Source organism: Semicossyphus pulcher, unplaced genomic scaffold, assembly GCF_022749685.1.
Source record: "Semicossyphus pulcher isolate SPU_LCO1_2020_fin unplaced genomic scaffold, fSemPul1.0.p SCAF_6, whole genome shotgun sequence".
In the NCBI taxonomy this organism is placed as follows: Eukaryota; Metazoa; Chordata; class Actinopteri; order Labriformes; family Labridae; genus Semicossyphus; species Semicossyphus pulcher.
In genome coordinates, this window is record NW_027211737.1 from 2,184,948 (window position 1) to 2,199,337 (window position 14,390).

A 14,390-nucleotide genomic window follows, 5' to 3' on the forward strand; every position below is an offset into this window, starting at 1 on the left:
TCTTTCAGCCTGTATATTTGGTAACACAGTCCTCTGTCTTCTTGTTTGTTAGTTTGTTCGTTCTGCACAGACTGCCTGCTTGTGTGTGATACATGTCAGACTCCGGCACATCCTGGTCCTTGCGGGAGCTTTCAGAGTGGATTTTGCCAATCTCCTCGAGGGCGCTGGCTAGTGAGTCAAGGTCAGCAGTGTCCTGGTGGAGAGCCTCCCACAGGTTCAGTATGACCGCAGACGGACTTTGCTGCTTTGCAAAATAACCCAGGTTTCTGCAGAAAAGCACATAAAGCTGGATTAATGAATTAATTAATGAAAACAGGAAGATAGCACTCTCAGAGAGAAAAGACTGGCATAATGTTTCATGCTGTCTTTAGATATGAATTTAATCCATGCTGAATATGTTTGCATTTATTTAGTAAAAGGCATGAGTCAAACTGGATCAGTAAATAATTACAACTGTTATTTATTTTCAGTGGTGGATTAATGTACATCTCTTCCTCTAGTATTGAGTATTTCTATCGGACCGTGCATTTGGGATTGAGTCAAAAAAATAGAGTGTGTGTCCATGGTAGTTAAGAAACATGTCCTCTAACAGTGTGGCTCATTGATGTGTTTTTGACACCAGCGGCACAGAAGGATAAATGTATCACGCTTTTAAAACACACTACTTCAATATAAATGTTCAGGGTGAATTTGTTTTGTTGGTTTGGCTCTTTCCGTGGGATTCGCTGACAATAAGAACACAATGAGAATGGTCATCAGTGGAAACAGATAATAGATCAAATTAGCTACACAATTACATCAAATCAAACATTGACATGTTATGTATGCCATGACAAAGATAAGGAACGTTGGTATCAACATTTTTTAAGATGTTAGAAACCGGCTCTGACTGTATTTATGTGTGATAGTAGTCAAAATCTAAGTGCATCATTTTAGCATTTAAATGATATATATACAAATATGTCTATTAGCAGAGACTATGCCATATTGTTTATACTCTTGAAGCTATCCCTTGAATATCTTAGACTATGTTAGGTGGTGAAAAAGTGATTTGATCTGATGGTTGTTTGTATGGATGGACAGATTGATGTAATGTATCCACATTGCCAACTCCCAATGAAACTCCAAACCATTTTGGCACCAGTTCCAATTTCTGCAATGTAGAGCAAAAACTACTTTGCTGCATATGCTGTAAATGATATGATGTAAAGGGATTAAATGATTAAGCATTTCACAACTGAAAATATCAACAGTTAAATATGTTTATGTGTTTTATGTTAAAGACTTCGTAATGTTTGATTTCTAGGTTTTCAGGAGTTCTAGCTGTTAGTAATGGTTACAAGACCCGTAGTACTGTAATTCTGCTTTCATGTTATTATTATAATATACAGTATAGTAGAATACCTAACCACAGAAGGGATTGAATAAAGATACAAGTATAAATATGTATAAGTTATTCACACGTCCCACAACACTGAACAGAAGTCCAACATCCAAAATAACAAAACTCTTCGTTGACTGTTACAAAATCTATTTATTCTGTCGATGTAGTTACTGAAACTTAATTTTGCACAAACTTAATTTTGTTCAGTACACAAAAGCCTCAGGTTCTATATGTCGGTAAAATAAAACACATTCCCTTTAAGACTAAATAAAATAACAAAGACAGAAAATACATACCACAGCAAAAATAAGCCCAGTAATTACTGCCCAACTCAGATCAGTTTGGATTTAATTCTCAGGTGCTGCCAAAAGTCAATAAGTGAGAGCTTGTTGCTAGGCCAAAACAATGCATATATGTATCATGTAGTGTTGAATCCAGTAGGGGGCAGTGTTTCACTACGAATTTCTCTGCTTCACAAGAGAATAAACATCAAGCAACTTAAAAGGCCGCAGCAATTGGTCACATCAGGCTCTGTTGTAAGGCAGCCAACTTGAGGAGCTAACATTATCTAAAAATTTGGAATCCCAAAGGACTCTTAGATGCCAGCATCTCTAAATCCTGCTCTTAACGGGAGATTATATGCCATAAATTGAGTAAATGTAAACTAGTGTCTTATCAGAAATGCACACTTTTGTTTGAAAAAATAAAGGACAATCAAGTAATCACAAATAACATTGCTCAAAAATTAAACACATGTAAGAGAAGAAAACACTTTTAAAACAAATCATATAATGAAGTCGACAAACACTATAATTCTCATTTTAAGAAACAGCACTCAACAGACCTACAATTGTTTCATAATCCAGCCTGTCTCCTGCTGATGAGAGAGAATATGGAGTATAAAATAAGCTGCACATAAAGACACGTTAATGAGGATAACAGGTTTTTTATCATTCTTGTCAGTATGTGTTCATCAGTATGTGTTCATCGCAAGGTCATTTTAGACAAAAGGTTGCACACATCATGCAGTTCCAAGGGAGATGCACATCATACGCTCACCGATCTAAGTGGAGTTTCTGGGCTAAGAGTTGCCAGTCCTTGCCCTTGGCGTTGGCAGTGTCGAAGGTGGCACAAATCCTCTGGCGGATGGATAAGGGGATTTTGAAAGCCTTGGGCCCCGCCTGGGACGTCATGGTACAGTCTGTCTGCATAAAAAAAGGAATGGACTCCTTTTCAGTCTGGATGAAGGGAACAGAAACAGAGTACAATCAATTCAGGGTCATATAGGATTTGCAAATCAGAATCAGAATCAGGTTTGTTGCCAAGTAGGTTTACACATACAAGGAATTTGTTTTGGTGGTTTTGGTGCAGAACAATTAACACATAACTAGAGTAAAAATAAGTAAAAGACTTAAATAGAATAAGATAAAAAACAGTCAATAAGAATAAAAATATAAAAAGCAATATGTATAATACAAAATATGTACAACAGGTGTGATTAAAAACTGAACAGATGTGCAGGACATTAGTGAGTGCAAAAAGCTTACAGTATAAAGTTAAAGTTAAAAATAAAAATAGTGACAGACAATCTAAAAGTTAGAGTGGAATGTTGAGTGACTGAGGGGCTGAATGAGAGGCCATGTCACGTGTGGGTGGGTGTTGGTCGGGGCCTTGTTGACGAGGCTGGCAGCAGAGGGGAAGAAACTGTTCCTGTGTCGGGAGGTTTTGGTCATCATGGAGCACAGAGGGGAGGGTCTCAGAGAGACCGTGACCGGGGTGAGAGGGGTCAGCCACAATCATACCTGCACGCCTCAGGGTGCTGGAGGTGTACAGGTCGTGGAGAGATGGCAGATTGCAGCCAATCACCCTCTCTGCAGAGCGGATGATACGCTGCAGCCTGCCCTTGTCCCTGGCAGTAGCAGCAGCGTACCACATGGTGATGGAGCAGGTGAGGATGGACTCAACGATGGCGGTGTAGAAGTGCACCATCATTGTCTTTGGCAGGTTGAACTTCATCAGCTGCTGCAGGAAGTACATCCTCTGCTGTCCCTTTTTGGTGAGGGAGCCGATGTTCAGCTCCCACTTGAGGTCCTGGCTGATGATGGTCCCCGGGAAGCGGAAAGACTCCACAGTGGAAACAGTGGAGTCGCTGATGGTGATGTCCTTGAGGTGTGAGAGCACCAGGCACTCAAAAGACTTCATTACCACAGAGGTCAGGGCGACGGGTCTGTAGTCATTAAGTCCTGTGGTCCTTGGCTTTTTGGGGACAGGAATGATGGTGGAGGCCTTGAAGCAGGCTGGCACGTGGCAGGTCTCTAGTGAGGTGTTGAAGATGTCTGTGAACACCGGAGACAGCTGATCGGCACAGTGCTTCAGGGTGGGGGGGGGAGACAGAGTCCAGTCCGGCTGCTTTGCGTGGGTTCTGTCTCTTAAAAATCCTGTTAACATCACTCGCCATGATAGAGAGAGTTGTTGCTTTGGTGTGAGGGGAGGGGGCTGTTGAGGTGGAGGTGATAGGCTGTGGCTGTTGAGTGGAGTCACGGGGATGGTGTCAGAACCGTCCCATTGTCTTTCAAAGCGACAGTAAAACTCATTGAGGTCATTGGCAAGGCGCAGGTCATTAACAGAGTGGGGGGTTTTTCGGCTTGCAGCTGGTGAGCTGTCTTAGACCCTTCCAGACTGAGCCAGCATCTCCCCCTGAAAACTGCTGCTGTAGTTTATCAGAGTACAGACGCTTAGCTTCTCTCACCGCCCGGCTGAAGGTGTATTTTGCCGTTTTGTAGCCGTCTCTGTCCCCACCCCTAAAAGCCTCCACCTTTAACTGCCTCAGCCATCTGAGATTGGCCGTGAACCAGGGCTTGTGGTTGTTGTACACCGTGGTGCGTGATGTTACACAGCTGTCCTCGCAGAAGCTGATGTATGACGTCACAGCCTCCGTGTACTCATCCAGACTGTTGGTAGCAGTCCTGAAAGCGTCCCAATCCGTACAGTCTAAGCACGCCTGAAGATCCGCCACAGCTTCACTGGTCCACTTGTTTGTTTTTCCTCACTACAGGTTTACAGAGCTTTAACGTCTGCCTGTACACAGGAATCAGATGGATCATGACGTGGTCAGAGTGACCCAGTGCAGCCCGGGGGACGGCGTGATAAGCGCTGCTCATGTAAGTGATCCAAAACATTCTCCTGTCTAGTCGGGCATTTAATAAACTGTCTGTATTTTGAGAGTTCATGGCTGAGATTACCTTTGTTAAAATCACCGAGGACAATAACTAAGGAGTCCGGGTTTGTCTGCTCCACACACAGGATCTGGTCGGCGAGCGCGCGCTGTGCCTCCTACACGTTGGCCTGCGGTGGGATGTAAACACCGAGCAGAATGAATGAAGCGAACTCACAGGGGGAGTAGAAGGTTTTACAGTTAATGAAAAAGTATTCCAGTCCAGGAGAACAATGCTGCTGTATCACTGTAACGTCCGTACACCAGCCGCTGTTGATATAGAAACAGATTCCTCCACCTTTTGTTTTGCCGGAGAGTTGTGTGTCGCGGTCCGCTCTGTAAGTTGGAAGCCTGCAAGCTGCAGCGCAGGGTCCGGTATCGTTCCACACAGCCACGTCTCCGTGAAGCACAAAACAGAAGATGTAGAAAAGTCTTCGTTTCTTCCCACCAGTAGCTTCGTCCACTTTGTTGCACAGTGAAATGTCCCTTAAGCTTATTTTAAGCAGCTTCAAGAGCCAGATCGATCAGGTTTACTGTGTCAGTGCAATTCATTCTGGTATGTTTTACATTTAAAACATCAGTACATAAACTAGATTGTACAAAAAAAAAAATCCATATCAAGATCAGGATTATTAATCACAATTATTTATTAATTTCAGGGACTTTTTTTGCACTTTCACATTTTAATTAACAGAGTGACACTTTCTGTTCAATTTTGTACTACATTTCAACACATTTTGCATCTAACTAAGACATAAATCGATCGATTCTTTGTACAGTAAAATTGTACAGTAAAACTTTTAAACCCAAAATTAAATCAAAGAGCTCCGTTTTCACTTTGATGTGCTACATCCCCGCTAATGTTAAAGGCCCTGGAAACTTGGCTTGAAATAGCAAAAATGCATATATGATATCAGAGCTGAGTGTGTCATGAAGCATCCACAAACATCTGAGTGAAAATAAATGTTCAGAACCACGAGAAAACCTTGTTGAAAAACAGCTCATTAAGCTCTTCAGACCATTTCTCAGGACTGTGTAGGCGTGGCAGATCCCATGGTGATTGACACCTGCCGGGGTCCGCCTGTCCGAGTTCTCATGGCAACTGTCAACACAATAATGACGCATGGGAAAGCAGTGTTTCCTCTAGGACTTTCAGCAGCAGGGTAGAGGGTGTTGTACCACCCAGGTATGTGCGCATGTGCACATCATATCAAACTATTGCTGTCAGGTGATTAAAAAAAGGAATCTAATTAATTACAGGCTTTGTAATCAATTGATTTCAATTAATCTCATATATCAATGATTTCTGTGAGAAGCACATCACATGTAGACTGACCCTCTTTCTAGATGGTTATTTCTTACTTAGAAACTTTAATTGTTCTCTCTTCTTCACCTCATTAAGTTTTAATTCACAAACTACTTTAATCTGATGACTTTGCTTCAGTCTCCCAACACACCTGTACCTCTGCTCCCTGCACCGCTACTGTGTATGTAGCGAGACACTGCTGCTTGTCCAAATCTGCCACATTTAGAAAATAAAAGAATGACACGTCATCTCAAATGGTAGTTGTGCACCCGGGGACAGCACACACAGGCATGATGGGAAAAAGGCGAGCGTTAGGTAATTGCAACAGGTATGTGCAGAGACGTTCAGGGTGTGTGGACAGGAGTTAGCTCAGACTCAGAGAGGAAGATTGATCGCGAGCCGAGAAGTGTTATTGCACCTGTGAGGGCGGGACAACTGCGGTTGATTGGTTCAAGGAAATTTATGACGTGATAAATATCATACATAACCACACCCAATTTAACCCCAGCATCAGAAAAGTGAACAAAGAAAGAATGGCAATAACTCGAGTTTGGATTAAAACTCATTTCTAAAACTTTTAAGATGCTTTCTACCACCTCAGGAACATCGCCAAACTCCGTCCAATACTCACCCTGGCAGATGCAGAGAAGCTCGTTCACGCCTTTGTCTCCTCCAGGCTTGACTACTGTAATGCACTTCTAACCGGCATCTCTGGAAAGAGCATCCAGAGGCTCCAATACATACAGAACAGCGCTGCAAGGATCCTGTTAAAGGTCCGCAAATATGACCACATAACCCCCTTTCTAAAATCCCTTCACTGGCTCCCTGTCCCACTCAGAATTGAGTACAAGGTCTCCCTCCTCACTCATCAGTGCATTCACGGACATGCCCCCCAATACCTGAAAGAACTCCTCACCCTCCAGACCTCCTCATGCACCCGCCGTTCTGCAACCAGGAACACCCTCCAAGTCCCAAGAACCAAGCTCCGCACTATGGGTGATCGGGCCTTTTCCTCTGCAGCTCCGAGGCTGTGGAACACCCTCCACCTGAGGGCCCCACAGACTGCGGATGTTTTTAAACAGGACCTAAAAACTTATCTTTTTAAGAAAGCTTTTTGCTAGGTGCCTTTTATAGGCTCTCATTTTAACACATTAAAATTGTCTTGTTTTATTTTTCTTCTCTGTAGCACTTTGAGATTGCTTAAATATAAAGTGCAATACAAATAACATTTATTATTATTATTATGTACATAAGACCCTAAATTACACAGTTAGAAGGATTTTGTGGATTTGGGTTTACAGGGGCTTTAAAATCTTAAAAGAAGGTTCTTTACCTGAATTCAGTGCATCTCCTAGAGGCATAATAAATAAAACTGTATGGTAATGGAATGCTACGGAGTCCTCCTGGTGTCAGCTGAGAGAAAAAAGAGCCATGTGTAAATCTGTACTCTCTGTTTATAAATCTGTGTACACAGTTTATAATCCGTACCCACAGATACATAATCCATCTATTTGCATGACAACCAACATGGAGAAGTCCAATGCAAAACACAATACAGCATTAAATCTACCCTTAAATCCAGATTGGTTTTACTTGATGGATGCAGTCACCGTGGAAACGGTCCATTCCTACCTCTTCCTTCCCACATCATCCTCCAGCAGATATCTCACCAAACCCAACCTAAGGAAACGGTTTTTATGGGTGTGGCTGGACCCTGGGACCACAAACTTGTCCCAAGACCTGTATGAATAAGGCCAATCAGGTTCCAGTCGGGTCCTGTACTATCACCATAGCTCTGTTTATCACTATGTGCAGAATCAAGTGGATCCAAGATGACCTGTGACCAGTGCTAATCACTACACAAATACCTGACTGCTGTGTATGTAACTTGCATGAGGATAAGATTACATCAGATTACATGAGCCAATGTTGAAGGAAAAATTGAGACCTTCACTGAATTGGAAAAAAGGGTAAAAGAAAAAAACATATAAAGAGGTTAAAAGGAGCAGAACATTTTATGTCTGTTCCCCCTTCATGCAAGTTGTTGACAAGAAACAAAGTGCTGATGAATCTATGACATGGAAAACTTTTATGGTTCACAAACCACAACAACCAAGAAGTGACAAAAATGAATAAAAATAAAAATACACATCTGACAAATTTAACTCTATATGATCATTGTAAACAATAAAATAACTACAATACAATATCGAATATGTTAAATGTTTTGGCAGAAGAATCGCATTAAAAAGTTATTTAAATTCACGTGTTCTGGCCGATCCCGGTGTCAAAAGAGGTCACATATATTTTCCGCACAGCAGATGACTGCAGAAATGCCCAGCTACACCTCTCATTGAATAAGCAGATTACACATTTTTCCTTAAAAAAAATTGCTTCATTTCCTAAAAGTTTTTATCTCCAGTCATCTCAGATGGCTTCCCCTTTTACTTTTGTTTAATGGTGACTGACTGGATGTGCACCATTAGTCGATACAATTATTAATGCCAGTAGTTCCCCTGTTGGCACTTAATGACTCCGCCCCCTCCTGTCCTGATCGTTGCTTGTCTTGTATTAACTCTCAGATGTACGTCGCTTTGGACAAAAGCATCTGCTAAATGAAATTGTAACATTGTAAACTTGTAATGCATATTGTTTGGAAATACAGTATTAAAACATAACATTTTACTGTTATCTATCAACCTTTTAAGTACTTAGTACTACCACACTACTGTTTACAGTCTGATGTTGCTCAGGTTGGTATTTATTTATCGCCAACTGGCTGAAGGCTAAGCAGTTATGTTAAATGCAAGGCCAATATGAACATACCCTACTGCACATAATAACAGAGTTATACGTTCAGTACAAGGCAGGATGCAGAGCACAGTTATGAGGCAAATTGTAGTGTTGTTTACTTTATACTTGTACATTTAAAGTTTGAAAAATGAAACAACAAGCCTAGAAAATATCCATCCTCTATCCTTTCATCTTCTACCTCGTATTTCCGGCTTGGTCTCAGTTGCAGCAGCCTAAGCAAGTCAGTCCAGATATCCCTCTCTACATTTTTGTTTACATTCATTACCATCCAACCCTTGTAATTACAGACAAGCTTAGTTATGGTTGTGGATTTTTTCTTTGCTTCCTGGATCACAGATTACCTATAGGATGACCACAGTTCCTTAGGGTGTGGAATTGTGTTTCTGGGGTCATAGTTAGCAGCACTGGAGCTTCTCCCTGCTCACATCGTACAACACTGTCATTATGTATAACCTGAGTCCTAATGAAGGGGCCTGGGGAAGGCCTTCACCTGCTGGACCCATAAGAACTGCCTCCAACCGAGCAGCTCCAAGATCAAGTAGAAGCTTCCCCTCTTCAGCCACTCAACATTTATGGAGTTAACATTGAGATGGGTGCAAACTTACAATTGCTTAGGGGTCTGTCAGGACAAAAAGCTGGACTGGTACGTGAACACAGATGAGCTCTATGGAAAGGAGCAAGGAGCTTTTTCCCATCATGCCTGTGTGTGCTGTCCCCGGGTGCACATCTACCATTTGAGATGACAACGTGTCATTCTTTTATTTTCTAGATGTGGCGGACTTGGAGAAGCAGCAGTGTTTCTGCTACATACATTTAGTGAATTGTTGCAGCTGCTGCTTCAGAAGTTGTAATTAAACTACTCTTTGGAGATTTCTGCTGCAAATCAACGATCACCCATCCTCTCCTCATTGAGGAAGAGCACTGAAACAGTGAACTCACAAAGTCTTGGCAACCAAATAAACAACAGCGGAACCAGTTTACTTCTTACTGCAAAAGAGGGTCCGCTCCGCATCGCTGACATCGGCATACATACGCAGTTCTAATACGCAGTGTAAACAATCCACGTGCCTACATCAGCTGTGCGCTCAGTATCAAACTCTCAGCTCCCTGTCAATCTCCCTCCAGCAAGCTGCACAATATCATACTGAGGAGATATTGTCTATTGAACTCCGTATGTCCCTACTGTAAATACATTGATTGTCGCTGTTTATAAAGCTTATAAAAGGTGATGTCATTTTGTAACGATCGATCGTTTGGATCGCTACGTCATTAATAACGTCCCTCGTGCACACGCGGCTCACGTGCTGTGAAAGCTGAATTGCGAGAGAAAATATGTAACTATTGTGACTTAATTAAACAGACTGCTGATGAAGACAGTCAACACAGCAGACAGAGAGACAGACAGAAGGGAGTGGGGGGGTGCAGGGAGCAGAGGCGCAGGTGTGTTGGGAGACTGAAGCAAAGTCATCAGATTAAAGTAGTTTGTGAATTAAAACTTAATGAGGTGAAGAAGAGAGAACAATTAAAGTTTCTAAGTAAGAAATAACCATCTAGAAAGAGGGTCAGTCTACATGTGATGTGCTTCTCACAGAAATCATTGATATATGAGATTAATTGAAATCAATTGATTACAAAGCATGTAATTAATTAGATTCCTTTTTTTAATCACCTGACAGCAATAGTTTGATATGATGTGCACATGCGCACATACCTGGGTGGTACAACACCCTCTACCCTGTTGCTGAAAAAAATCCTAGAGGAAACACTGCTTTCCCATGCGTCATTGTTGTGTTGACAGTTGCCATGTGAACACGGACAGGCGGACCCCTGGCAGGTGTCAATCACCATGGGATCTGCCACGCCTACACAGCCCTGAGAAATGGTCTGAAGAGCTTAATGAGCTGTTTTTCAACAAGGTTTTCTTGTGGTTCTGAACATTTATTTTCACTCAGATGTTTGTGGATGCTTCATGACACACTCAGCTCTGATATCATATATGCATTTTTGCTATTTCAAGCCGAGTTTCCAGGGCCTTTAAAATAGCTTTTTTTCACTGTATCTGCAAACACACTGCTTTTTCCTTATGAGTAGAAGCGCTGCTGTGCGTCCCCGTGTGAGTGACAAGCACAAACTCATGTTGTCAACTCTCCAATGTATGTCCAGAATGCGCCCTCTAAATTGCAAACACACACTGCACCATAGACTTTAGACTTTAGACCAGGTTTTTGCTGGTCTGTGACGCAGTCGCTTTCTGCGTCCTCAAGATAGCAACGCGCCACCCGTTTGCCTGACCACACCTCATTTCAAAACCAACCAAGGGCGCTAACGGTGGCACAAGATCACTTGCTATTTACACAACATGGGCGCTGGGTGTGAAAATGACGACTGCGCAGTGGAAGATAGCAATGACACTTGCGCTGCACGCTTTGGTGCTTTGCGCCAGGTGGACGAAAGGCCCGTGTCTACTCACTATGCAATAATCTCATAGCAATCTTGGAACACATAAGCTATCGTCTATTGGAGCCTTTTGGGGTGATGGCCAATTTTTCAGGGCTTCAGTGTCGCTAGCAGAGAGGAAATCAGGGCCAAGACTTCCTTTTCCTTGCACTGGTCAGTGTTGATAGTCCAACTAAGCAACTTGAGAAGCAAGAATAGAGTTGGATTGGAGAGACAATTCTAATACATTATGGTTATTTGCACTTCTTGAAGATGTCTGTATACAGATTAAAAAAGAAAAATCTATATCTTTGTCAGACGATAACCAATGTGTTTCAGGTTAGCATTATGGGCGATGTGTTCCATATTTTTTGTTCTCCACAGGGACTGTTTCTTATATACAACCAAAGCCTGCTAAAACACGATTCCAGAATAACACTCTGACTGCAAACGCAAACCACAATGCTTTTGACACCAGAAATCATCTGTCTTTCTGTTAGTTTCTCGATGTATCTATCTATCTTTAATGAATTTAAATCCTAATATTTGTGTAACTTTAGTGGATGATACCTTAGTTAGTTAGTAAATGTGGCTAATGGCTCATGATGGTGTAGAACAGCTCTAATACTGCTGTGTTAATACTCAGCTGTGTTAGATGATATTGCTCTTACTGTGTGATCCTCAGTGTAAAACAGAATATCTGTTTGCTGCATGTGCCAAAATAAATGTATATACAACTCCTATGAATTCTGTTATTTACTCTTCCTTTTTATGAAGGTACGGTAAACAGAAACAATAATATTTCACCTGTGTCTTACTGTAATACAACTGATGTAAATATTGTTGGTGGCCCTGAGGTAGTAAACCCTATTGTAGATGGTTGTGGAAAAGCAAATGGGTAAAATCAATGAGTAGCACGCTTCTCTGCCTTAACAACTACTGTGAAGATGCTCTTGAGTGAGGATTTCTTACTCCTAGCTGCTCCAGTGGAGCTGTTCAGCTGCTGCTGGAAGACTGGGCCGCTCCCAGATGTTACTGCATGTGAATTTGCTGGAAACCATTTCTTCCTCTACAAGTAACTGTTAAAAGATATGTGACAAAAAGGTTAACAGCAAAATCTCTGTGGTCTGTATAAACAACTATCTGTAAAGAAATTAAAAAAGTAAGTGTCCTTGCTCTGTTTATGAACAGTGATAGTTCAGGAGTGCTGGCCCTTCTGTAAGTGAACACTCTCCAGAAGGTTACACAAAGGTTGAGCATAAAAGTGAAACTTCCCCACCCCCACTCCGCCTGCCTCCTGCAGCCGCAGAGCCTCACCTCAGCCACAGCTGTGTAGACCTGCAGAATCTGCTCATGGCCTTTGACCTGGCGCACGCTGATTTTGCAGGAGAGCTGGGAGGTGGCAGGGCTGTATCTCTCCAGAGAGAAGGCACAGTACAGGGGCTGCTGGTTGCTGCTCCACACTTGAGGGAAGGAGAACTCCTGAGGAGGCAAAGGTAAATAAGGGACTTCAGAAACATAACACAGTATACAGCAATGTTAACATATGCTCTAAAAATGATGATTCAGCCCACTGTTCTACACTGCCTTCAGAGATCTTAACTATTTCCTCCCCAAGGAAACTTTGGGGTTTAAACCCTTTATTTCCTTTATTGTGGGATACTTTATGCATCAATTTGTGGTGGAGGTATCTTTCAAGTAAAATCACAAAATATATTAGTATTGTCCAACCCAATTCTACGCCCTTGAGCAGAGAAGAAATAATGTTTACAAGCTACTTGACTTGTCTTCTTTGTAGGAGCATATGTAACAACAATGGCTAGCAAAAAAAAAAAAGGCTATTCAGACTTGGTATCAACATCATCTGTCTCTGTGCATTTAGCATCTGACTGCTGAAGTTGACTCTGTAGTTTAGAACTAAACTGGTCCATGACGCATTTAATATGCAGCTGTATCTTTTTTGATAGTATGAAAAAGATAATACTATTAACTTAATAGCAATTATAGATCTACCTCTACATACTGCAAAGGGTCAGTTTCCTACTTTGTGTGTGATCTGAGTATCATTTAGAATCAAATTTATATCAATGTATTATTTACAAATATGCATCTAATAACCGATTTTAAGTGCTAAACATAACTATAAAACCATCTAGCCAAGTGAACTTTTAAAAGTGGTACCAGATTAAAGTAACAGTAAAATATATCCCACAATACATAAATGAATGGCAATCTGGAGAATCTCTCCAGACCCTCTCAAACAAACACATGAATCTCACACTGTTTCATTGAAAAATGCAAGAATCATTCATAAACACCACAATAATGAACTTATGCATAAACAGGATGTTGCAAAATAGCACTTATATATCCAACTCCTGATTTTGTTTAATATTGTGTAAGTTGCTGCCATGGTTACCTGACATGTAGTAAAGGGTTTTATGCTCCACAGGAACTGGGAAACATCCTGGATGGATACCTGGAGGCTGAAGGTGTTCGCTTGGAAAGGCAACAACTTTGGCTCCTCGAGGAGCTGACCCCCTCTGGTCTTCTCTGCTGCCACCACTCCCTTGAGGACAAAGGAAGATAGATAGAAGATATTTACATGATGTAGTCACGCGCTCATGTTGATTAATGTGCATTGTCCCTTTTTGAAAAAAATAAACTCAAACTCAAATTGAATTGGTCATGATGAAAAAGCACTTCTATTGTTGCTATTTATCTGTCACCATTGTTCTGTGTCCTGGTGGGACAGTTCTTTTTCTGGCCCGTCTGTCTTCAGCTATTTCAATCACAAAGGGAAAACAAAGGGAGCAGAGCTGTAACTAATGCCGGTTTGCCAGATTAACTGGTGTTTGAATTAACTGGTGAGGGTCACAGATGCGTGTGTGCGTGGCTTAAGAGTCCGTACACAAACGAGGAAATAAATGACTTCTCCTTTGCTGCTTTATTTCATTAATTAATCTGTGTCTTTGAGACATTGTGAGACACACAGTTTGCTGGAACATTCCTTTTTCTGTGGACAACATTACATGACAATAGTGGACCGTACACTGCGTCGTCTCTGCTTATGTTTTCTTAAAATAACGTAATGCCACGGAAACATCCAGTAAACAGAGAGGATAGTCAAATCAGTGAACGCGTCACAACAACTAAACCTCAATGCATCTAAAGCATGAGTCATCTGTAGTGTAAGAACACATTAACTGGTCAACTTAAGTTTGAATTAACTTGTG

The 14,390-nt window shown here is 41.6% G+C and overlaps 1 protein-coding gene across 1 annotated transcript in view; it reads right to left on the minus strand.

Annotated features, from left to right (window-relative positions):
* unc5db (unc-5 netrin receptor Db) overlaps positions 1-14,390 on the minus strand; it is a 259,568-nt gene continuing 245,178 nt past the window's right edge. Inside the window, exons 15-18 of the mRNA XM_069682905.1 lie at positions 13,574-13,723; positions 12,472-12,636; positions 2,444-2,622; positions 1-266 (exon numbers count right to left, since the gene is read on the minus strand). Of these exons, the coding sequence (XP_069539006.1) occupies positions 5-266; positions 2,444-2,622; positions 12,472-12,636; positions 13,574-13,723 (756 nt within the window). The 3' untranslated portion in view covers positions 1-4. The remainder of the gene's footprint in view (positions 267-2,443; positions 2,623-12,471; positions 12,637-13,573; positions 13,724-14,390) is intronic.